The sequence below is a fragment of the Sphaerodactylus townsendi genome, linkage group LG10 (genome assembly GCF_021028975.2).
Source record: "Sphaerodactylus townsendi isolate TG3544 linkage group LG10, MPM_Stown_v2.3, whole genome shotgun sequence".
NCBI lineage: Eukaryota > Metazoa > Chordata > Lepidosauria > Squamata > Sphaerodactylidae > Sphaerodactylus > Sphaerodactylus townsendi.
Window position 1 is genome coordinate 69,074,606 of NC_059434.1, and position 24,881 is coordinate 69,099,486.

At 42.1% G+C, this 24,881-nt stretch overlaps 2 protein-coding genes across 3 annotated transcripts; both read left to right on the forward strand.

Annotated features, from left to right (window-relative positions):
* The first annotated feature begins 1,700 nt into the window (after nucleotides 1-1,700).
* LOC125439868 (alcohol dehydrogenase 1-like) lies at nucleotides 1,701-10,866 on the forward strand. The gene is made up of 9 exons (XM_048509178.1): nucleotides 1,701-1,847; nucleotides 2,502-2,603; nucleotides 3,275-3,416; nucleotides 5,270-5,357; nucleotides 5,447-5,666; nucleotides 5,801-6,061; nucleotides 7,620-7,755; nucleotides 8,985-9,123; nucleotides 10,104-10,866. The coding sequence occupies exons 1-9, from the start codon at nucleotides 1,830-1,832 to the stop codon at nucleotides 10,126-10,128; spliced, it is 1,131 nt and encodes a 376-aa protein (XP_048365135.1). The 5' UTR covers nucleotides 1,701-1,829; the 3' UTR covers nucleotides 10,129-10,866.
* A 403-nt stretch (nucleotides 10,867-11,269) lies between these two features.
* Nucleotides 11,270-21,613, forward strand: LOC125439871 (alcohol dehydrogenase 1-like). 2 transcript variants are annotated; one of them, XM_048509181.1, is made up of 9 exons: nucleotides 11,270-11,955; nucleotides 14,918-15,019; nucleotides 16,356-16,497; nucleotides 17,047-17,134; nucleotides 17,224-17,443; nucleotides 18,296-18,556; nucleotides 18,886-19,021; nucleotides 20,421-20,559; nucleotides 20,773-21,613. In XM_048509181.1, exons 1-9 carry the CDS (start codon nucleotides 11,938-11,940, stop codon nucleotides 20,795-20,797), a joined length of 1,131 nt encoding a protein of 376 aa, XP_048365138.1. In that variant the 5' UTR covers nucleotides 11,270-11,937; the 3' UTR covers nucleotides 20,798-21,613. The 2 variants fall into 2 exon arrangements, with proteins under 2 accessions (XP_048365138.1, XP_048365140.1); XM_048509183.1 differs by having other exon boundaries at nucleotides 16,356-16,401.
* Nucleotides 21,614-24,881: the final 3,268 nt, after the last annotated feature.

Here is a 24,881-nt window from a genome sequence, read left to right on the forward strand (position 1 = left end):
ATTGGCTGGCAGTCAGATTAACTTAGAAAACTTTAAATATGTTTAATGCTATTTACAACAAAAATATTTCTCACTCTAGTTCCCAATAAAGTGTATGGAACTTTCCTCAGTCTCCAATAAACATAACAAGAATGCTTATCACCAAATCACTTGACAGAGAATGACTAGGACTTCCCTCAGTCTCTAATACACATGTAATATTCAAACAAAGGTCTATAGTTCGAGTCTTTTCACTGACGCATAAATGTCCATAAATGTGGCAGTGAAAAGACTCTGTGATAGATTGCAGTCCAAGATTATGTCTATGAATTTGTGAGAGTGTGTGACACTCAGACAGCATGAATACATTTCAAACCTCTGAAGTCATATCAAGGTCAGGCAACAACCCAGGAGCCAACTAGTTCGAACTATTCACTTTAAATCTAAGAATCTTGCAGAACCTTAAAATAGACCTATACGAATGTGCTGCTGGCCAATGGACTCGGAATATTTCTTTCAATATTTGTAGGGATTTTGCACGTGTCTTTCACAACTCTATTATCAAAGGGTTAACTGTATGCAAACAAGTTGCTGAAGACGAAGTCACTGTTTATGACCTGATCTATTGTTTAGCTATTGATCAGTCAGATAGCCATTGCTTACATATTAGTAAGCACGTACATCTGTAGTTATAAAGTTAACTGTTTCTTTGTTTGAGCAGACATGACACCATTACAAGCACAAGACAGCAGATAGTACCAACACGTAACCAAACGTACAGTAATGTAGACGTGTAACAGGAAAGAAAGGATTTCTTATTTTATCTCCATGTAACAATATAAAAAGCAACTGAGAATCTGTCTCTTCTGTTCTATTCTGCTAATCTCTCTCTCTCTATACACACACACAGAGAGACTGAGGGAAATCCCACGCATTCTCTGTCAAGTGATTTCATGATATTCTTGTTGTTGTGTGTACTGGAGACTGAGGGAAGTTCCACACACTTCATTTGGAAGTGTAAGGGAGAAATACTTTTGTTGTAAATAGCATTAAACGTATTTAAAGTTTTCTAAGTCAAACCATCCTTTGACTACCAGTCAATATTTCTGCAATTGCATTTGGCTGTATGCTTGTTGCACTAACCCCCAAGTACTGCAAATATCGGGGACCCTCCAGGTAGCAAGAGTTCCTGCTATTTACAGCTGATCTCCAAACTCAGATCAGTCCCCTTAGAAAAAATGGCTTTCTTGAAAGGACTAAAACTAAAAATAGTGATTTAATTTTATGACATTATACCCTGCTGAAGTTTTTCCCCTCCCCAAACCCCACCCTCCACAGATGCCACCACCCAGATATACGGCTATTTCTCATCCCAGAGTTGGCAACCCTAAGTTGCATGGGTATTTTTGTCATGTGCAAACTCGTGCAAACTTACCTGGTGACCCTAGGCTAGTCACTTTCAGCCTACCTCATACGGTTGTTGATAGGGATAAAATGAAGGACGGGGAGAAAAGTGGGGTATGCCTAAATAAAGAAACCCATTCCAACCTGCTGACCACTCTTACTGCAAGGTACGGTGCCTCCTGTTCAGGGAACACGCAGGTAAATCAAACAGGGCTGTGCTTGCAGAACAAAGCAATTTACTACATTCCCCAGAATTCCTCGCGACTTGACTACGGTGAGTCACGCGGTCCAATTCACTTAAGATTTTTTTTTGTTGTAAAGGAATTCAGGCGCTGAGAGTCCAGTTCATCGATCTGCTGATTAGAAACAGCTATTTCTTTTCAGTTTCCAAGCCGAAATCGGGACAGATTGCAAAACAATTTCTGTGGGGAAAATATTTAGCAAGCATGAGCACCTCTGGAAAAGTAAGAGGAAATTGATCTTTGTAAGTTAAAAGGTAGCCCATTAAGGCTGCAATTCCCTCCCGCATGTGTATTACGGAACAAACGACAATTATGCGTGCCCACGGCTGCCTGTGAGTAAAACCCATTGAACGCATTGGGAATTACTCCGGAGTAAACGCATTGAGTAAAGCAGGCATACTTTCATGGTTCTTGATCTTGCAAGTATTTCAAGTGTGAAGTGCTGAAAATATTTCAAGTGTGTGGGGTGCTGAATTGTGGGCTGAAAGATGGAGTAAAGGTACCTTTCAGGAAGGTATATATTTTCCCTTCCCTGTTTTGTCCTCACAACAACGTTGTGAGATAGGTTACGTTGGCAAAGTCTTGTGCATCATTCAGGACACTGAATCGGTTAAGGGTGCCAAAAGCTTTGTTTATGGAACTAACAAACGGGAACTAACAAATCTGTGGAGTTAAACAGCTGCTGCCCAACCAATGTTTCTGAAAACCTGCATACCTAATAAAATCTCCAGTGGCCAATCAGAGCTCTTGCTGACCCCACTCGCTTTGCAGCATTTTAGTGGGTGTAAAAATGTTCATGCTCTTGATCCCATCCACTTTTTGACTTGCATTGCAGGCCACAGGAAGAGGCCAAAAATCTCTCTTTTTTGAAAACAGGTTATCAAGTGCAAAGCTGCCATTGTCTGGGAAGTAGGCAAGCCTCTTTCTATTGAAGAGGTAGAAGTTGCTCCACCAAAGTCTCATGAAGTCCGTGTGAAGGTAAACCAAACAGTTTGCAGCCACTGATCCTGTGTCTCATCTGTGTAATTTCTTTATGCACGTGTATCTTGCATCTATCCTTCAGTTTCTCATGCAGTTTGTGAAAGAGGTTGTCCTAGATTTTATTATGCATGCAAGTGTCGGAGGCTAGAAGAAGGGAAGCGCCTAAGTAAGGTTTCATTCTACGTTCCAACTTGAACATTAAAGAAACCAAACAAAACAACCAGCATGCAGCTGCTGCCAAAATGATAATGTTCATGAGACTTCCTTCTGCTGAGTCAGATCCTTGATCTAACCTGAGCCAGGTTTGTTTCCCTGCTCCTCCACATGCCGTCTGCTGGGTGACCAGTTCTCTCTGAACTCTCTCAGTCCCACCTATCTCACAAGGTGCCTGTTGTGGCAGGCGGGGGCGCGCAAAGATGATTGTAAGCCGCTTTGAGACTACGCTCTGTAAAGAAAAGCAGAGTATAAAAACCAACTTGTCTTCTGCAAACAAATTGTGTGCTTTTTTGAGCCATGGATCCTGCCCGTAAATTATTATCCCTTTAGATTCCAATGGATTGTCTGTATCCATACAGGTTCCAAGCAACCTTTCACTCGTGCCACAATGCATGACATTGCTGATAGCTTCTTATTTGTGAGACTGGCCCATTGGTTTTGTTTTCTTACAGATAATCGCCACAGGGATATGCGGCACGGATGAGCATGTTCTGACTGGCTCTTTCCCGAAAGTAGAGTATCCTGTTATTCCTGGCCATGAAGGAGCTGGAATTGTGGAGAGTATCGGTGAGGGGGTGACTTGTGTGAAACCAGGTGTGTGCAGGGTACGATTCATTATTATAAACTGTATTTCAGGATCCTCGACAGCAAGTAATTGCAGTAAGAAAGTCATGCACATTAAGAACATAAGAACAAGCCAGCTGGATCAGACCAGAGTCCATCTAGTCCAGCTCTCTGCTACTCGCAGCGGCCCACCAGGTGCCATTGGGAGCTCACATGCAGGATGTGAAAGCAATGGCCTTCTGCGGCTGTTGCTCCTGAGCACCTGGTCTGTTAAGGCATTTGCAATCTCAGATCAAAGAGGATCAAGATTGGTAGCCATAAATCGACTTCTCCTCTATAAATCTGTCCAAGCCCCTTTTAAAGCTATCCAGGTTAGTGGCCATCACCACCTCCTGTGGCAGCATATTCCAAACACCAATCACATTAGAAGATTCAGAGTTTTCCAATTTCTCTTTCACATACCTGTTTATTCTTTATAATCCTGGGAATGAACAGCAGCTATTTCTTAAACATGTGCCTTTCAGCTTTCCATTGAGAGTTCTTGTATTTAACGTAACTTCAGTATCAGTGAATAATGTTTGTGTTGTGTGTGGGTGGATCTGAGCAATTTCAGTGGAAGAGTGTAGGCCAGTACATAGAACCCTTCTCTGTGGAATGTTAAAGTACGTTAGCCTTTATTTTTTTAGTTTTCAGACAAAATGACTGAAGAAAGATTTGATGAAAGAAGGATAAAAAGAGAGTTTTTCCACTTCTCTCTGCTTTCTCCATCCCTTCCTCAGCCAAATCTTCCCTGAGTTATCTTTTCTATAAATGTTTTTCTCCTTCAGAATTCCCAGGAACACCCAAGAACCTGATAATTAGGAAATTATGGACAAACAGAAGGAAGTGCAGTCAAACAGTATTTAACTTGTAGAGTTTCCTCTCATGGGATGTAATGATAGCATCTGGTTTAGGTGGTTTGAAAAAGGAAATCAGCCAGTTCATGGAGGAAAGATCCATGAGTGGCTATTATCCGTGATGGTTCGATGGAGGCAGTAACTTGAATCTCAGTGCAATAACAAGGAAGGCTTGGGTCTGAGGCCCCTTCTGCGCACGCAGAATAATGCACTTTCAATCCACTTTCATAATTGTTTGCAAGTGGATTTTGCTATTTTGCACAGTAAAATCCAGCTGAAAAGTGCATTGAAAGTGCATTCTGCATGTGGAGACGGGACCGGAGTTCTGCTTGTCAGGCTTCTAGGAGCAGCCTCTTTTGCTCTGTAAAGGAAGGTTTGTTTTTTGTATTTGAGGATAGGATTAAATGCCACTTCATTTGGTTGACCTATTCTCCCTGGTAGTTTTCTACATGCAATGAGATTTTTTAATGGAAAGACACTGTTCAAATATATAAATACTGTCTGGAAGGGCATATTCCAGCGGAAATCTGTGCTTGGTTCCTTATTTGCTTGTGCCGAAGTGGACAGTAGACAGGAGTGTTTGCCATTCAGGTTCTAGTTGGACTGCACTTTTCCATCTCTCCTTACCTCTTTATATATTGATACTTCAGCTTTCTGTTAACACGGATAACCTGAAGGTAGACACTTTCTCCTTGGAGTAAGGTACACGGAGTGGAACTCTTGCTTTTTTTTCTGGGTGATTGTGTTGTGGCAGAACTTTGTATGTGTTGTGACATGTTGATGATCACAGGTTGCTGCCTCATGCTTCTATTCCTTTCATTCGCCCCTCCCCCCAAAAATTCATTATTAAGGAGCATTGAAAAGCCTGCTTTCTAAAAGTCCCATAAAAGATCAATGTGTGGTGTCTTTGCCGTGTATAAATAACTGTATAATAGGATCTTGTCATCAGACACTTCTAGATTCTTTCCCTCCCCTTTACATTTCCAGGAGACAAAGTGATCCCCCTTTGCCTGCCTCAGTGTGGAACATGTAACTCTTGTTTGAAATGGAACACCAACTGTTGTCTGCAAACCCAGTGAGTTTTGTTTTCGGAAGTTTCTCTTGCATTTCATGGTGCAAAGCTTGAGTTTCTTTCCCCTTACTGATGAGATCTTTCTAAAACAGCCTTTGCAACCCACAAAACCTGATGCCAGACAAAACTAGCAGGTTCACCTGCAAAGGGAAGCAAATTCATCACTTCCTTTGGATAAGCACCTTTTCGGAATACACAGTCATGCCTGACTCAACTGTGGTTAGAATTGATGATGCTGCCCCTCTGGATAAAGTCTGTCTCTTTGGCTGTGGCTTTTCCACAGGGTATGGAGCTGCCATCAACACAGCTAAGGTGAGAAGGCATGTGGTCCTTGAGTGTTCCTTGGTGCCGTTTATTCAATTCAATGCAGCATTTGCTCTGTGGGTTACAGTGCCACATGCGATGATTGGAAATTAACCAGCTCCCCTTTTTTCATTGCTGTGTAGGTCACTCCTGGGTCTACCTGTGCCATCTTTGGCTTAGGAGGAGTTGGTCTTTCTGTTGTCATGGGATGCCGAGCAGCAGGAGCATCCCGGATTCTTGGGATTGATATTAACAAGGAGAAATTTGGAAAGGCTAAGGAACTAGGAGCCACAGAGTGCTTGGACCCTCAGGATTATAAGAAGCCCATTCAGGAAGTTCTGGTTGAAATGACTGGCCACGGTGTTGACTATGCCTTTGAAGTCGTGGGATGCTTGGATACACTGGTATGTGCTGTGTTTGGTCAGTGATTTCTGACTGTATCCACAGGGGTGCTCTAAACAGATTTTCTGCAGGTGCAAAAGGAAGGATTGCCAAAAATGCTGTCATGGGGACCATAGAATGTGCAAGCGCAATAACCATGCACTTTGCAATTGGATTTTATTATGTGAAATAGCGAAATCCACTTGTGAATGGTTGCTAAAGTGCATTGAAATTGGACTGGAAGTGGATTATTCAGCATGTGTGAAAGCGCCATGAACTGGGTCCAACCCACTGTTTGATATCGGATTTTGCTGGAACCAAAATACTGTGCAGCGTTTTGTTTTGTTTTTTGGTTGCCTTTTTTCCTCTGCCAGCATGCAAATCATTGTCCATGAACATCTGAAAGGCCAGAGTTGAACACTCCTGCTTTAAACAATCATATGGAGATTCAAACCTCTTTGAATGAATTTTAAAAGTGTATTAGCCACCAAATGATGCTTGGTAACTGAACGCTCTATTAAAGTACTCAATCTGTATAGGGCACCGCCTTCAATCTCTAAGATAGATACTGGGGTTTATTTGTTCAAAGTTCAAAGTGGAGCTATGTATTATCAGCCAATGAGGTCAATGTATTAATTAAAACTCGTATTCATAAATGTTCTGATCACTTTAGATCTGAGTGGACAGAACACTGGCATCCCCCATAACTTTATTCAGATTTCTGATCTGTGCTGTTTAAAGACACCTCTAAGGATCCCATTGTTGAAAACTCTGTTCCACTTGGGATTTATTCTGTGTAGAAAGCCATTTATTTATAAGTGCATAGATCATTTATTCATTCTTCAAGGTCAAAAACTGTAAATTAACTAGAACACTGGAAAAAGTGCATGTTTGCAGATTTTTACACAAGGGCCGAAAGCAAACTCTTAGGCCTACAGTATCAAAAACCTTCTGAACAGTGAGTCAGTGATAAAATCTCCAACACTAACAAACTAAATCTAAAGTGCCAGACACAAAATGGGTACAGTGAAGACGCTGGTTCTTACAGGATTTGTTGTGCTTAATACCCACAATAGTCATAATTGTGTGCTGCCAAGTCACAACCAACTCCTGGCAACCCCAGGCCCCTGGGCTTTTCAAGTCAAGGGATGAGTAGAGGTGGTTTGCCATTGCCTTCCTCTGCATTTGGGTCTCCCACCCAAATACTAATCATGGCTGACCCTCCTTAGCTTCCAAGCACTGATGAGAATGGGCTTGGTTGGGCTATTGAGCTGCACATACAATACCAGCCATATGTTTGTCTTTATGTAACCTGCCTTGAGATCCATATTGTTGGGAAAGGTGACCTAATAACCTGAAAAAAGTAGCTCATAATGGCCAAACAGTGGTGGCCACCTGAGTGATCTGAGTTGTGGACACTGAGGAGCTAGTTGGGGAAGAAGATGTGACTCTAGATTGCAGAAAACTGGATTGTGATCATTACATCGCTTTTTCCCTTCTTCAGACCTGCTGTGCCATGCATCAGGTTCCTCTGCATGATATCAGCCTGTTTAACTGTAATTAATTGACTTCTTCAATTAGACAGCTGCTCTGGCGTCCTGTCACATGGGCTGTGGAGTCTGCGTGATGGTTGGCGTCCCTCCTGCGGGCTCACTCCTCTCCTTCAATCCTTTGCTGCTTCTTACTGGACGCACGTTGAAAGGGAGCTTCATTGGAGGTGCGAAGATGAGTATTTACAGTTCCATTAACAATGAATGAACAGTTTCTGTGTTCAGGAATACAAAATTATGATGGAGCGGTCATTATATTTGAAGATAAAGAAGCAGGAATGCTTACAAAGGTGGCATCGCACATCACATCTTCAGTGTGTGGCCATTTATTTGCTGTGTTTTGATGGCTTATAGATCTCAGACAGAAGAGGAGGCTGAACTACAACTTTCAATCTACTACCAGATGGACCATGCATGCTAGAGCCTCGGAAACCCTGTCTGGCTGCAGGAGTTTATGTTTCATGTGATTTATGATGCTGTTGAGTTTGTACAGCTATCACATGTCATGCATACAGTGCTTATTTTTAGCTGGTAATGCTGGGATTGGCTCCATTGTATATTTCACAGATTTATGGCGTCCAGATAAAAGACTTCTGGAATTTGTGTTTGCTCCTCACAGTGTCAAAGAGATGGTGATCAAACATCACAGGCAGAGTGGCTATGCTGTAGGATACCTCACACTCAACAGTGGGAGGTTCTGTGGTTCAGTGACAGAGCCTCTGCTTGGCATTCAGAAGGTTCCAGGTTCAATTCCGACCATCTCCAAGGAAATGGATCGGATGGAAAGACACCTGCATGAGATCCCAGAGAGCTGCCAATCTGAGTAGACAATGTTGATCTTGATGGATTAGTCATTTGGTTCTGTATGGCAGCATCATGTCTTCATAGTAGTTCAGTATTTATTTAAGGACTTCTGTCCCACACTGTCTGCCCTGACAACATATCACACTTTCCCCTTCAAACCATTAAGCAACCAAAGTAAGGTGTAAAGAACTTAACAGTGCACGTACTTAGCAACCTTTGTGCTACAATAGATATCTCACCCTGCTTTGTTGGCACAGAATCCTAAGCAGTGCAAGCAGAATCACTCTTCAGGGAAGCAAAATCCCTGTCTCCCTCCTCCCATGGCACTCTTCTTTTCCTCCTAAAATTGTGCTCTTGCAGGTCAGTCCTCCTTGCCCCCAGAGCAGTGCTGCCAAGTGGGAGTCTGCAGCAGAGCAAACTGCGATTCTGTCTTAAGAACTATTGTGCTGATGGGGATGCAGCTTAGGAAATAAGCCACTGTGTTTACAAAAGTCAGTGCCATTGCAGGCTGGGCTGTATCTATAAAAATGATCCTTAGAAAACAGACAGTAGAAGTTCTAAGGTTTTGTGGGGTTTGTTCTTCTTTTCCCAGGCTGGAAGATGAAAGATTCAATTCCTCAACTGGTATCCAGTTACATGGAGGGAAAACTGAAAACAGATGTTTTAATTACTCACACTTTGTCATTCAACGAGATTGGTGAAGGGTTTAATTTGCTTCGTGCTGGAAACAGGTGAGAGTTCCAACTTGGTGCGTGCTTTTAATGAAGGGAGATTTGCTGGGGAATCCATTATCTGCTGGTGCTTGCTTTTAGTGAATGGCAGTTTGGTGCTGAATCCAGAATGTCAACATATAACAGCGGAGTTTAAGAGCTGTAGGTAGTAAGGAGCTGGCCTTTGACATCTTGGGGGGCAGGGGGGTTGCTAAGAGAATCTGTTGAACCAACTTACCACTCGTTTCAGGAAAGTCTTGATCTCACTCTTTATTGTTGCTGTATAGCCCGACTTTCTCACTCAGACTCAAGGTGGATTGCAAAAGCTGAAAAGCGCTTCAGTCAGACAGCAAAAACCTCCAATCAATAGAGCAGTAGAACTAGGGTTACAGAATGGGTAAGGCAATGCAACAAAAACTGTCCAAGGCAGAATATTGAAGGAGGATTAGAAAGGTAGCTGCTTGTAAGCCAAAATCAAGATGACAACTACTACTACATGGTGGAATGTCCACTCAAGCTACAGTTGACTTATGGCAACTCAGTAGGGTTTTCAAGGTCAGAGATAAATAGAGGTGGTTTGCCATTGTTTGCCTCTGCATAGCAGCCCTAGACCTCCTTGGTGGTCTCCAATCCAAGTACTAACCAGGTCTGACCCTGCTTAGCTTCTGAGATCTGACAAGATCAGGCTATGTAGGGCCATCTAGGTGAAGACACAGTCCCCAAGGGTCTGGTTACCTATGCTTTATCATGCCTCTGAAACCAGTTGGGTAACAGAGTAACATAAATGCTGTCCTGACTGCATGACCTCAAAATATGGCCCAAGTACAATTACATTTTCCTACTGGAAGTCTGCCTCCCTGAGGCTCCAGAGTTTTGGCAGCAGTGTCTTATCATCAGCACTGTGAAAATAAAAATAGTGGGATGAGTGTCCTGAAATAAGATGTTTTATTACTTTTCCTGCCACAGAATCTGTAAAATTTGCTCTTCTTTTTCTCTTTCAGTGTCCGTATTGTCCTGCTGTTTTAAGCTGCTGTATGAGTGCTTTCAGCCTGAAGTATTTGGGGAACAATGCTAATATTCCAAATCTTTTTCCTGTTTGAGTACAAAGTCTACGGAAATATCACAGTTATCAAGAAGGCTGAGAGCTAGTTTTATTTTGACCCAAATTCTTAAGAATTGTAAAACAAGCTCTGAACTCTGAGAAATGAGCGTCCTAAACTGGAACTTCAAACTAAAGCAAAGAGAAATAAAACCAGTCAACGGAAAGTTTATGTAAAATTATGTGATTGTCATAAGGGAATCGGTATTGCTTATCTTAGCATCAGGCATATTTTTATTTCACTGTTTGTGTACATATTTGGTTGACATCCATGCCTGATATATGCTGACTCCTTAGGAGTTCTTCTGGGTAAATCTTCCTTTGGGAAAACAAAAACCATTCATTCTTGTGTCTTGAGAGTTCCAACTCTGCTTTTTTATGATGACCATCATTTTTGGTGAACAACTTGGGATCAGTTGTGTACAGGCGCCTAGTTTTGTTGGGAGCACTGAAAACTTCCCAGACATGGGAATCCAGAATTTGGGAAATAAACTCTAGCATCTTCCTGTGGGTCAAAAGTGTATTTCTGACTTTGCAGGTATTAAAGCTTGGTTCTTGGAAATGATTCTTGGGAAATGATGAGTGAATTAATTACAGTATTTGAACACTGATTTGCTTCCTCTGTTGTAAATGAGCAACTGCTAATAATAAATGTTCTTTATGGAGATGTATTGTCAAAGTGTCAACACTTGCTCCCCTTGTAAGCAAACTGGGTCCTTGATAAATGACTGCAGTTGTGTGGGCTGTGGGTTTTGCGGTAATGCAATGTGGTGCATCTGCCAGCCACAGATGCAGGCAAAACATTAGGAGAAAATGCTACTGGAAGCTCAGAAACCACACAACATCCCAGTGATTCCGGCCGTGAAAGCCTTCGACAATTAATGTTTCTCTCCCTCAACTTCATCTAAATCTTACTCAGTTTTCCTTATGACGTGTTCTGCGTATACCGTGTTTCCCCAAAAATAAGACAGTGTCTTATATTAATTTTTGCTCCCAAAGATGCACTATGTCTTATTTTCAGGGGATGTCTTATTTTTCTGTGTTCTGTTCGTCGGGCATGCTTCCAAACAAAAACTTTGCTACTTTTGGGGGATGCCTTATATTTCGCACTTCAGCAAAACCTCTACTACGTCTTATTTTCAGGGGATGTCTTATATTTGGGGAAACAGGGTAGATTGAAAAGATAGGGAGATACAATATGTCTTTGCCTGACCCCTTTGCTAATTGGAAACCATTCTGTTTCTCCTAACAGTAGCCTCTTATCCAGATACAGATTGCACATCAATGGTAAACCACTTCTGACCAGGCCTTACCTCGAAACCTCTACAATGAGACTGTGTGATTATGCACTATTAACTGAGAGGGACAGTCTGGATCAGAGGCATTTTTTCTACCTAGTAAATATAAGTTGTTAATAAGAAAGACTGAATGAATGACTTTAAAAAGTCTTCTGACAGTTGACAGTGGGTAAATTAGATGCCCGATCGTTCAAGAGAACATTAACTTAATCCAAACAGCTGGGAAGTGACCTTTGGCAGTAAAGGACTTCATCAGATTTGCAGACTGGCCACCCCCTTTTACAGCTGGCCTATCAAAATTTATACCTTGTGTGTGTCTGTGTCTGTTGTACAGAGGGGAGTGGCCTATGTACCTCTGTGCCTATATGCTGTTACCAGAGCCAAAGTGAAGAAGAAGAGGAGACGTTTGCAAAAGAGTTTGGCAAGGAATCCTGACACATGGCAACTGCAGGGAAGGTAAGACACTGTCTGAACCCATTGTGAAAGAGAGAATGTGCCAGTTCCAAAGCAGCCATTGCTCAGCTCTTGCAAACTGAGCGATTGAAGGAAGGATTGCAACATAGGGTGCACTGCTATATCTATATGTGCAAGCGGTATATTCTGGAGATCTTCCACAATTATAATGGATCTCCAGACAGCCAAGATCAATTCCCCTGGAGAAAATGACTTCTTTGGAAGGTGGATTCTGTGGCATTAGACTCTTCTGAGGTCCTTCCTTCTCAAAACCCCACTCTTCCCCAGTCCCCCCCCCCCCCCCCCCAAATCTCTGGCTCATTCCGCACATGCAGAATAAGGCACTTTCAAACTGCTTTCAGTGCTCTTTGAAGCTGTGCGGAATGGCGAAATCCACTTGCAAACAGTTGTGAAAGTGGTTTGAAAACGCATTATTTTGCGTGTGCGGAAGGGGCCTCTATGTTTCACAACCCAGAGCTAGAAGCCCTAGCTATATCACTTTTGGGGGTGTAACACAGAAGACTGTCCTGCCCCTGAAGGGAAAATCAGCCATTCAAATGAACCTGCAGAGACTGCACAGGTCTGGCTCAGGGAAAAAGAACAGATAAAGTGAGGATAGCTCTGCCTGGCTGAATGGCAGAGCATTTTATCTCTATTTCTGGAAGAGAAGAGAGTGTTCGATTGTTAGGCCTGTCTCTGGTGATACATGTACAATTGTACAGCATGTACAATTTACTCTGACTCTGGCAAAAGGGCAGTGAAATCCTGTATGTGAGAGAGGATCCAACCTAGTGGCTAGTTAATAAAGGTCTGTGCCTGAAAGCATTGTAGAAGATCTTTAACTGATCTCTGAAGTCATAACCAGTTTAAAAACTTTTGTGCCTCAGCCAGGTTTCTACTTTGTCTACCTGGAGATCTGTGTTGCTGGTTTGTTTCTTTAAAGCCAGCCTCTAAATAAATAGATCTTCTTAGTTGTTTATATATTAATCAAGCCTCAGAGATCTCAATAATTTCCTTGTGCACCACAAAACATACTTCACAGCAGCAAACACAAAGCCTGTACACTTGCTACCTGTACGGCACCTGGAAACTGAGGGGAAGGTTTATAGTTCAAAACGAACCTAGATCTGAAAAATCTTAGGAGGCTGTATGCATTGTCTCAGTAGGAGCAAAGGGCTTGTCTCAGAGGGAAACCTGGAACTGCTGTTGGTTAGTTCTAGGAATTCCTGGAAATTCTATGGTAAAATTGTAAAGTTTCTGGCAATTCCTAAAGGAAATCTATGTCATGTCTGGGTTTTTCCCGGAAATGATGGAGCAGCACGCACCCCATAAGTGTTTTACACATTAGACGATTACACACTTTTTTTAACTGTCCAAAATATGCCACAGCCAGGGAGAAATTTCTTATAAAGTGGCCACTAAATACTCAGCTACCCCAAATGTTCACTAATTCAGGTTATTTTTAAGTGGCTATAGCAAGAACTTGGCTAAATTTAGTAGTGCTGTTATTTCTGTTTTGTAAATTCTTTTGACATATGGCCTATGGGCTGCTAAACCTTAATAAAGCAAAGATCAATACTGCACAAAGGATTATCGGCTGCCCTCTCCCCTCCTTGGAAGAAATCTATAATGCCCGAAGTCTAAATAAAGCCCAAAATATTCTAAGGGACCCGTCTCATCCAGCACACTCTCTTTTTAAACTGCTACCATCTGGCAGACGATACAGGGCCCTCAGAACTAGGACAAAGAGGCTTAGAGACAGCTTCTACTCTAGAGCTGTGGCTATGCTAAACTCCGCTGCTTCATATTGATGTATTTGGGGCTATGTAGGGATGGGTGGAGGATGATGATGTATGAGTCTGAAATTGCATGAGTCTGAAATTGTATGAGTCTGAAATTGTGTGCATCGAGGAATGCTGCTGTAAATTTCGTTGTGCGTGCACAATGACAATAAAATGCTTATGCTTATGCTTATGCTTATAGTGCTGTTATTTCTGTTTTGTAAATTCTTTTGACATATGGCCTATGGGCTGCTAAACCTTAATAAAGCAAAGTCTGCCCATTTAATTGTATAACAAGATTGGCCCCAAAAGGAGCACTTGCCTAACTTTAGGTTAAAGTCCTCAACAAACTGGACTCTGATTCAGTACAATAGATTATCAGAGAAAAACAGCTCCTGTTAATTATGAGTTGCATATACATTTCTATATAATATGAACTGCTGGGCATATTGTTTCATTCTTTGATGCATCTCTTGTGTGAACTCTTCCTAAGTGCACTAAACTCTTCCTAACTCTTCCTAAGTGCACTAAATGCCTATCTAAGTGGGCCCTTCTCACAGGCTGGGTGTCTGCCTGCCCATCCTTTGTCCTATATTGTAGGTAAACTACATGAACAAGCCGACTTGTGTAGACATTTCTGAAGGCAGGAACAAGTATGAGTTATCAAAGTAAATTAAACTGATAGTGGTCCCTTCCACACATGCAGAATAATGCCCTTTCAGTCCACTTTCACAATTGTTTGCAAGTGGATTTGGCTATTCCGCACAGTAAAACTCAGCTGCAAAGTGCAGTGAATGTGGATTGAAAGTGCATTATTCTGCAAATATGGAAGGGGCCAGTGCCATCTTAAGCAAAGTTACATCTTTTAAGTGCTAGAGATTTTGAAAAATGTAATTCTGCTTAGATTGGCCCTAGCAGTTGTTTTCACTGTGTCTCATTTCAGCCAACACAGCCATACATTCCTGAGTTCTGTCCTGGGGAAAACCCAATCCTCCAATCAACCTGATTTTAGCCGCTCAATTTATTTTTGTTTTGTTTTGCAGCTAAAGCTGAAACCCAGCGTAGGCATTTCAACAAAGCAGCTTGTTTAAGTTGTATATAAACATTTGCATTTTTGACACTCTGTAGTGTATGATGACAACAAAAACTAGTGTAATCTATTCCGATGATGTACATTTTCACAGGTGATTAAATGCAGAGCTGCAGTCATCTGGGAAGCAGGCCAAATGCCTTCTCTTGAAGAGGTAGAGGTGGCACCACCAAGAGCCCATGAGATTCGAGTGAAGGTAAACATGCTTACTGCAAGAAGATGGAAACCCTTTTTCTTAGTCTGAATGATTATTGCAGTGAATGAATCTGAGGAGGAATGTCTTCTTCTCTCCCTCCCCCCCCCCCCCATTCCAATTCCACATGCTTGGCTACAGAGTTGGTTGGTGCAGTGTTTATATGTGCTAGGGTTGGTTAAGTCTCCTAGTACAGCAGGGGTTTAGGCGAATCCTGCAGTTTTGCACTGACATGATGACATCATTTCCTGATCACAGTGCCAATCAGGCAGGTTCCTGCCCCCTCAGTCTCCCATCAGGTACCAATACCAGGCTGACAATTGGAAACCAAAAGGAGAACCTAAAGGGATAGGAATAGAAGGAGTTGTCAGAGGAACTCCCAGTTTAGACAAGAAGCACACTGGCCCTTTCCACACAGCATAATTGTAATGCCTTGCGAACACTGGTTTTTTTTAAGTCATGGATTTTGTCCACAAAGGGGCCTTTCATACCATTCTGAAGCTTCAGAAAATAATTTGGGTTGGTTTGGCTCGTTCACACAGAAAACGCTTTTCTCCCCCTGCATGTATAGCTTTGAAGCCGCAAAGACAGGAATCTTTGCAGCCATGCCAATTTTCCAGCAATCCGATTGGTTGTTACTTGTTGCCCGCGCTATGTTGTTCCCTGCCTCCTTTGCTTCAGTTGGTTCCCACCCTCAAATTAGAGAAGACTTCCGAATGGTGGTGACTTCCCAAAGCAGACTTGAGGGGCCCCTCCTTTTTCTCCAATACAGTACAGCACTTTAACAATGGAAAGAATTCCCCATCCCCTATCCTTCTTAAAAATCAATAAAACAATAAAAAATCAATATAATCAATAAAAATATAATGTAAAGAAATGCAAGCATCTTCCTCATCTCCTCACAAACCGTCCTCATAGCTACCCTCGTGAGCAACTTTGCAGCTTCACATTTTCAACAGACAAAATAAAAACAAAAAAGGAAAAGGGTACTTTCATCAAACAGGCATGCTGTAATGCTTGTGTCACTATAGTTCGCTGAGGGAAATGGCGGACAGCATCGCTGCCAGGGAAGAAAATGTGCTTGGGGAACTTCACAAAATGGCAGGTGGGTAGAGGATCTACCTAAAATGGTGGGTGGCAGTACAAACGTAAGTAGCAGAGTGGAAGAAGGGGAGGTTCAAATTTGGGCAGGAGAAATAAAACGTTTCCTGCCCGGTGAAAGGTTGCACCATTCAGCTGTTGCACTTTTTTTCAGTACCAGGTTCTTCAAAATGTATGTAAGAGGTATATGACTAGGCAGTACAAATACTGAAGTTCTGTTGTACTTATTTTCACACAGATAGTGGCCACCGGGATCTGTCGGACAGATGACAATGTACGAGCAGGTGTTTTTCCTAACATCGACTACCCAGTTATTGCAGGCCATGAAGCAGCTGGTATTGTTGAAAGTGTTGGGCCCAAAGTCACATGTGTAACGCCAGGTAAAGGAGATATTGTGAAAGCATAGGGTTGCCACTCTCCAGGTCGTGGCTGGAGGTCTCCCAGAATTACAACTAGTCTCCAGGTAACAGAGATCTGTTCTCCTGGAAAAAACTGGCTATTTTGGACATTGGTCTACATGACATTATACCTTGCTGAACTCCTTCCCTTGGCATAATTTTTAGCCTGAATTAAAATTCAAAATATAAAAATGTTTCTGCTTTATTTGCATGAACGTATATAAAATTGAAACTGCAATCAGACCAGTCTAAATCCATTGACATCAACAGATCGGAATTAACTCAGAAGGGAATGGCACAGTCAATAGTCCCTTTAGTCGTTTCCCACCACTGCCCAGAATTTCCTATCATTGATCAGAACTGAATTGCCTGGGAAAGCTCCCCGAGTTGGGGACTGTGCAGTACCAATATGGTGACCTGCACAGCTTACAGGGAACATTGTTCACAGTTGATTATTTGTGTCCAAAATATTTTTTGATGTGCTTCATGCAAGCAAGGTTTAGCCTAAAAACTATTCTTTCCCCCCGCAAGGTGACAAAGTCATTCCTTTATGTCTTGCCCAGTGTGGAGAATGCACCTCCTGTCTGAATCCTAAAACAAATTTTTGCCTCAAAATCCAGTAAGTCTTTTGGACTCTATTAATACTCTTTTGGGCTTGTTAGTCAGTTGAGGCTATGATACAGACCCCGTCTGGATCTTTTCAAACAGCTTCTTTCAATCTCAAAACCTGATGCCGGACAAAACAAGCCGATTTACCTGCAAAGGGAAGCAAGTTTACCACTTTCTGTGGACAAGCACCTTCTCTGAATACACAGTTATGCCAGAAGCTTCCATTGCAAAGATTGACAATGCTGCTCCTCTGGAGAAAGTCTGTCTGTTTGGCTGCGGGTTTTCTACTGGCTATGGGGCTGCCATCAATTCAGCCAAGGTAAAAAAAATCCATGACTGCGTGCACTTCCATAAACACCTGAAATAATGGTTTGCTTCCATCCTACTGGAGAAATTATACAATCAAGAATCATACCTGATTCTTTCAGGTGCAAGTAGAGCTAAGACTACTTAAGCTTTATTGCTGCCGCTAATTCCATCTTCCCAGCCGCTGCTCTCATAGGAATTACGAACATACTGCCACTATAGTGATTTCATGTTTACATTCCCTAGGACAGGGCCCCCCATATTTTTTCAGCCTGTGGGCACCTTTGGAATTCTTTCATAGGTCACAACCAAGAAATGGAATCAACCACATAATGGCTGCCAGATTTCAGAACACAAACTAACCAGGTTTGAGGGATGACCTCCCCGGTCGAATCCCCACTACCGTCTTAGCCAGGTTTCAGAACACAAATGACCTTAGTTTGTGTTTTGAAACCTGGCTAAGACGGTAGTGGGGATTCGACCTCTGTGTGCCTCTGAAGAGACGGGATCTTCACTGAGTTGGCTCCCCACTCATGGAGCTCATTCTCTGCAGCTTGCCTGGTACCCCTTTAGACTTTTAGACATGCTAAGAACATTTTTAAATTCTCCTTGGTGATCACTAACAGTTATTCCATGTCTTCGTTCATTTTTAATGGATGTTTGCTCGCTTTTGATCATTGACTACCAGCTGCTTTGGGGAAATATATGTATATTTATAACCATCTGCTTCTCATGCATTTGCCCATTATATTGAAGTTTTTTGTAAAGCAGCCCAAGAATTTTGGATGGGAGACAGTCTAAAATGTTCCAAATGATAATGTCCTGCAAATGCTGAACCCTGGATTCTTGTCTTTACGGTTCTCAGGTTGAGCCGGGTTCTACCTGTGCCATCTTTGGCTTGGGTGGTGTTGGTCTGTCCATTATCATGGGCTGCAAAACAGCAGGGGCATCCAGAATTATTGGGATTGACATCAACAAAGAAAAATTTGCTAAAGCAAAAGAGTTAGGAGCCACCGAGTGTATCTCTCCGAATGATTTCAACAAACCCATTGAGAAGGTGCTTGTGGAGATGACCGGTCTTGGTGTGGACTATTCATTTGAAGCAATCGGGCATATTGACACACAGGTAAGTAATTCTTCTTTTCTATAATCTCTTATATTATAACTGAGAACTAGCATCTGATATTATCCAAAATCTCCAAAAGGAGGATATGTGAGTTACTTATGCGTCCACTTTCCACACTCCTGGGTAGTGAAGATGCATGTAGATGTTTACATTGGATTTCCCTTTGCAGGACCCCACACACCAGTGAATGGTGTGTTGAAGTCCTCTCTGCAAGTGCTACCTTCTGTCCCCGACCCTGGCAAAATGAAATCAGCCAAAACTGTAGTGGGAATCTGCCTGGAAGGCTCCTTCATTTCTGTTCTTTGCAGATTTTGTTGTGTTTCCAACAGGTAGCTGCCCTGACCTCTTCCCGCTTGGATTCTGGAACCTGCGTCCTGGTAGGGGAGCCTCCTTCAGGATTGGAGCTGAGTTTCGCCCCTGAACTGATCCTCTGCGGGAGGAAACTGATAGGGTCCTTACTTGGAGGTGGGGATTGCTTAAAACGGATCATATCATATGATAGGAGAAGATGTGGTTTTTATACCCTGCTTTTCTCTATCCTTAAAGAGAATCAAAATAGCTTACAATCACCTTCCCTTTCCCACCCCACCCCATATACCTTGTGAGGTGGTGGGACTGAGAGAGTTCAAAGAGAACTACATGTTGCCCACAATCATCCAGCAGGCTTCGCGTGTACGAGTGGGGAACAAACCTGGTTCACCAGATTAGAATCTGCTGCTGATGTGGAAGAGTGGGAATCAAATCTAGTTCTCCAGATTAGAGTCTGCAGCTCTTAACCACCACACCACATATGTTACATTCACCATTCTCTGAAACAGGATGCAACTCCTCTCAATGGACTTACAATTTTATTAATTTTTTTTGTACCTGGCATACTAATGGTACACATAAAGACAATTCTGGTACCCAGTGATTTCACAGTACACTCTCTATAATAGAGCCTTCTATTTGAATCATGTAGTAAAGGTCCAAAAATGCTAATAGACCATATAGCATAAAAGGAAAAAAGCAAGCAAATTGTATACTTCCTGGAAATGTGTGATGTGGGCATAGTGATTTGATTACTGCAGTATACTTTACGTGGGGCTGCCTTTGAAGATCGTTCAGAAGCTTTAGTTACTGCAGAGAATAACTGCAAGACTGCTGAGTGGTAAAAACTCTCTGAGAAAACATCTGGCCAGCACAGACAGAGCATCACTGGCTGCCAAATAATTTCCATGCAGAACTCAAAAGGACAGCTTCCTTATTGTAAGGGCCAGAGTTGATGGCTGAGCTCATTGTAGGAGATTCTTTTTCATGTGCTCCCAACTTATCTCTGAAATAGCTTCCTTACACATCTCCTGCAGGCTATTCTTTCACGTTTCAGCAGGAGATTTGCTATTTCATATTGTGTATTTGTTAAGAGTCCTGAAATGCTAATATTTATTCAGTGACAAGCAGATACACAAGCAGAAATGCAAATGGATTGATCATACTGGTTCTGGAGGGTTTTCTGGACTGTGTGGCCGTGGTCACACAGGCCGGAAAACCCTCCAGAACCAGTTGAATCCATCCGTGAAAGCCTTTGACAATACATGGACTGAGCATAGTTCTACTTGCACCATATCTATAATTCATAAGGCCAAGGAATTGATTGCACAAAATCTTGAGCAAGATGAAATGCACATGGAGTCTTAATAAGTCTGACCTAATGTAAGCAGCTACCTGTGGTCTAACTCAAGTGGAATGTTTTTTGCTTCATTCAACCTATAGTTTTTGCTGTCGAAAGGAGTTCCCTCCTTAGCAATGTCTTCCCTCCTTAAAAACAAACAAAAAATAAGCGACGCATAGGGACTGACCTACTGTTTTTTGGTCACTTATTCAGGTTGGAAGTCAAAAGAAGCTCTCCCCAAACTGATTTCTGATTATCTGAACAAGAAATGTAATCCAGATGCTTTAATAAGTCACACATTACCCTTCGAGAAAATAACTGAAGGCTTTGAGCTTCTGCATGCAGGTAAAAGGTAATGAACCCACATTTTGCCATTAATTTTACAAGACAAAAAGGACCTGCTGTTTCTCTGAAAAAGCCCGAGAAGCTCTGGTAACCTGCAATATTGTATGTGTAATAAGAGATGTGGGCTTGTAAACGGAGTCACAATTGTGTCTTGATATATATTTGGGCATTGTTAAGGATCCTTTTGGAAATGGTTTAATCTCTTTCCATTCTCTTTCAGTATTCGCTGCATCTTGATGTTCTAAAGTTCCAACAGCAACCAGTCACTGGGGCTTCAGCTCAAGATAGTGTCTCATTCTTCAGATCCTTCACATACCTGCCTAAATTTTGCAGTCATTGACCCTTGCAAAATTCCAACTAATACCAACATATTTTAACACTGAAACTGTTAACTTTTACAGCCAAAAAGAGAGCAAGACTCAGTAGCATCTTAGAGCCCAATAAGATTTTTGTCAGAAAGAAGCACTTTGTATATCAGCTGTAACTGTAAGGACCTTTGATGGAACATGTTTGCTACACGTTTGTCATGATTAGTCAATCACACACCACCTCACCATCACCTGCTTCAGTGAACCACAGGACAAGAAAGGGAGGACCATGAACCCCTTTCTGCACTTGTAAGCCTCCCTGTACCCACATACATCAGCCCTTGTTCCCCTAGACAGAATCTGGACATGAGGGCAATCTGGCTGTGACATCTGCCATCCCATTGATTGCCAGGGGTGATCTGACTGGGTTAGGCTATTGAACAATAAAACATAAAACAGGAAGACCTTAAGTGGTGTATTATTCTTGACCCATAGACAGTGCAGATAGAGGGACAGGAACTGGCAGACCTCCCTCAAGCATCATGAAGACTTGGTAAGGAGGAAGAGCCTGAACTGTACATATTTGATGTTCAAAGCTCAGAGGTGGTGTGGCCTCACCCATAAATTCAGGGATGCACAAACAAGAGGTGCCCTGACTCTTCTGCATTGGACCAATCGCTTGCACTATAAATGGGTCTGAAATTGATTTTGGCTCATGGGTATAGCAGATACTCTTTGATCCATGTAAATAAATAATTGAATAAATTATTTGTTGGCCCTTTTTATTTCCCACCAGAGGTCTTGGCTCACTTTATTCTATCTGTTGGCAAAGCATCCTAGGCCCCTTCCGCACACGCAAAATAATGGGTTTTCAAACCACTTTCACAACTGTTTGCAAGTGGATTTTGCCATTCCGCACAGCTTGAGAGCACTGAAAGCAGTTTGAAAGTGCATTATTCTGCATGTGTGGAATGAGCCTTAGTTTTAAGTCACTGTGGTTATGAAAGCCAATACCACAGCTCCAAGCTATGTTTGTGATTTGTAAAAATGATCCTTGGGAAATAAACAGATTGATTCAGGATTTGCTCTTTTGTTCCCAGACTGGAAGATGTCCATTCCTCAGCTGGTGTTTAGTTACAGGGGGGGAAACTGAAAACAGATGTTTTAATTACACACACTTTGTAATTCAGCAAGATTGGTGAAAGGTTTAATTTGCTTTGTTCTAGAAAGAGGAGATTTCCAACTTATTGATAGTTGCTTTTAATGAATGCAGATTTGGTGTTGAATCCATTATCTCTTGGTATTTAATTTTAATTGAAGTTTGGTGTGGAACCCAGAATGTCAACAAATAACTGAAGAGTTTAAGAGTTTGACTTAGTAAGGAGCTAACCTCTGAGATCCAAGGGAAGCCCTAAGAGAACAAGAGAACAGACTTATTTAATTAAAGCCTTGATTTCAATCTTTACTGTCTCTGCATAGCTTGACTCTCTCACTCAGACTCAAGGTGGATTACTCAATATGAAAAGCAAGTCAGTCAGACAGCAAAAACCTCTGATCAGCAGAGAAGTAGGACAAGGATTACAGAACTGAAAAACAATGCAGCAAAAATTGTCAACGGCAACGTAATGAAGAAGGGTTAGAAAGGTAGGGGATATTCCAATAGCCAGGGAGGTAGTATGAATAATAAATCCTTATAGAAGCTGTCTCCTGAGTTGTTCCATTATACTATGATTCTAATCCTTTTAAAATGCGCTCCTGGACATTTCTGATTAGTGCATTGCGTTCTGCAAAATAAGTAGGGATTGGGTTTCTTGATCATCTTTAACAGGTTGTTCCACAAAGCAGGAGTCACCACAGAGAATGCCCATAAACAGGCAGATACTGAACGTACCCTTTTGCATAACTGATTTGTCTGAAAGCTTATTCAGATGAGCTTTGTTGTATGTAGAGTAAAATTGCTCTCTTTGGGATTGGCATCACAATTTGGACAGTTCAAGGGGTTCTAAAAGACCCAGAGGCGTAGCAAGGGGGGAAAGCACCCGGTACACTGGTGTGTCCTCCGCTCTCGTCCCGCCCTGGAATGCCCTCATCCCGTCCAGAAACAACCCCGCCATGCCCCCGGAACGCCCTCACCCCCCACACACAGGGGTGCACGCCTGGTGCGTTGTGACCTCCCCGCCCCCCTTGGAGCTATACCTCTGAAAAGACCCTCTCCTTCAGGGCTTTCCATGAATTAGGCTCTCTTGACAAAAAAAATAGGGACAAGATGTTTTGAAAGTGGAATCTCGCTGGCAATATCTTATGCAAGCTGGCATCACCATGCAGACTTTTTTTTATATGTACAAGTCCTTTCTTAATCAGACCACTGGTTCATCAGGATTCTGCTTCCTACAGTGGCCCGTCAGATACAGCCAGGGAATTGTCCAGACCTCCCTTCAGCCTGATGATGCCCCCTTAGCAGCTGATACTCAGAGGCACACTGTCTCTGATATGGAGGTTCCATTCATCCAAGATGACTGATAGTCCTTGACTGTCCCTGTTCTCCATTCATTTCTCATATGCAACTGTTGGAATAGAACCTGAATGGGTGAATGTGGTTGGGAATCAAATACAGCTTCTTGGCTTCTCGACAGTGTGCTATCTTGGGTTCTTAGTAGCTGAAGAAATAGACAAATCTAGAATAAAGCTCTTCAAGCTGATTGAGTTGGACATACTCCTGTCTGGTGGTAGGAAATCATAGCCAAAACTTTGTGCTGGCAAACTATCTTAATGCTTTAGAATTCCCCAAATATCACAGAACTTTCCCCCTAGCCTGTTTAAAGTGCCTGTCCTCAGTGCTACTGGAAAGGCAATATTAGTGTATCCCCTACTCTCAACATCTGTGTTCCTGCTAATTGAATACAGTCGAAACAGTGGAACAAATGTTATTGTATTGCCCATTTCATGCTCTTAAATTGATGCTGGCTGATCTCTTTCTTATAACAACTGTTGATTGATTAGTTGGTTAAAAAATGTACTTGTAATGATATTGCCTTGGACCCTACAAATATGTTTCATACACACTGAAAAAAATATTTGCAGTGAAGCACACATCCTCCTTTATTAAAACTTTCATTTGTGCAAAGACCCACTGAAATTCATTGATCTCGTGCAAAAGGAAAATTCACCAGAAAGGAAACATGCTCTGTGGCAAAAATCTAGTGCATATGGAACTGGTTCATTGGTTCCAAATCACAGTCAGAACACTGAATCTAAGAAGTGAAACCCACACTCTTCATAGATATGCCATGGATATGAAGATGTATTTTGCTAGTATCTTAGTTCCAAATCACATTGGTTCCAAATCACAGTCAGAACACTGGTAGCATTGGTTCCAAATCACAGTCAAACACTGTATCGAACAAGTGAAACCTACACTCTCCATAGATATGGCATGGATAGAAATATGAAGATGTCTTTTGCTAGTATCTACAAACTGTCAGTCAGAAAAAAATAACTGAATCAGTTTTAATTAAATATGTAGAATCTGGTAGTAGCTGGATTTCGCTGCTTGTTCTAAAAGGAGATCCATTTAGCCAAATGGGGATAGATTACTGTCTGCAGAAAAGAACATGCAGCTGCAAACAGGCGTATCCCTTCAACAGCTGACCTCTCATGCACTATATGTTTTCTGAGAAAAGAGTTGTTTGTGCAATCCAGGTCCAATGATCTTGCCAAACTAATCAGCAAGAGAGGGCAGTCAGGGTAGATTAAGTCAAAGAACATGACACACAGCAATCATAGCATAAGTAAAATTATTCTTAGGTTTATCTAACTCCCTCTGAACAGCTTATTTAAAATGATTTGTGCTACAACTGAATTGCTATACAGCTAGAGAACCAACTATGGACATTGTCTAAAGAAGGATTATGTGGGATGTATTGAGAACAGCTCGCAACGTGGCAGCTGCTTCGTGTGTTTCCCGATGCTCATATCTTTCTTCTCCAAACCACGCCTTTCCCAGACAAGTTGCGGATCATGG

Excerpts from the sequence above, each read along its gene's own strand:
- LOC125439868 (XM_048509178.1), top strand. Across the intron at positions 5,667-5,800 it reads CTGCCATCAACACAGCTAAG|GTCACTCCTGGGTCTACCTG; the intron begins GTGAGAAGGCAT and ends ATTGCTGTGTAG. Across the intron at positions 9,124-10,103 it reads TTGCTTCGTGCTGGAAACAG|TGTCCGTATTGTCCTGCTGT; the intron begins GTGAGAGTTCCA and ends TTTCTCTTTCAG.
- LOC125439871 (XM_048509181.1), top strand. Across the intron at positions 16,498-17,046 it reads AGTCACATGTGTAACGCCAG|GTGACAAAGTCATTCCTTTA; the intron begins GTAAAGGAGATA and ends TCCCCCCGCAAG. Across the intron at positions 17,135-17,223 it reads AATTTTTGCCTCAAAATCCA|CTTCTTTCAATCTCAAAACC; the intron begins GTAAGTCTTTTG and ends CTTTTCAAACAG.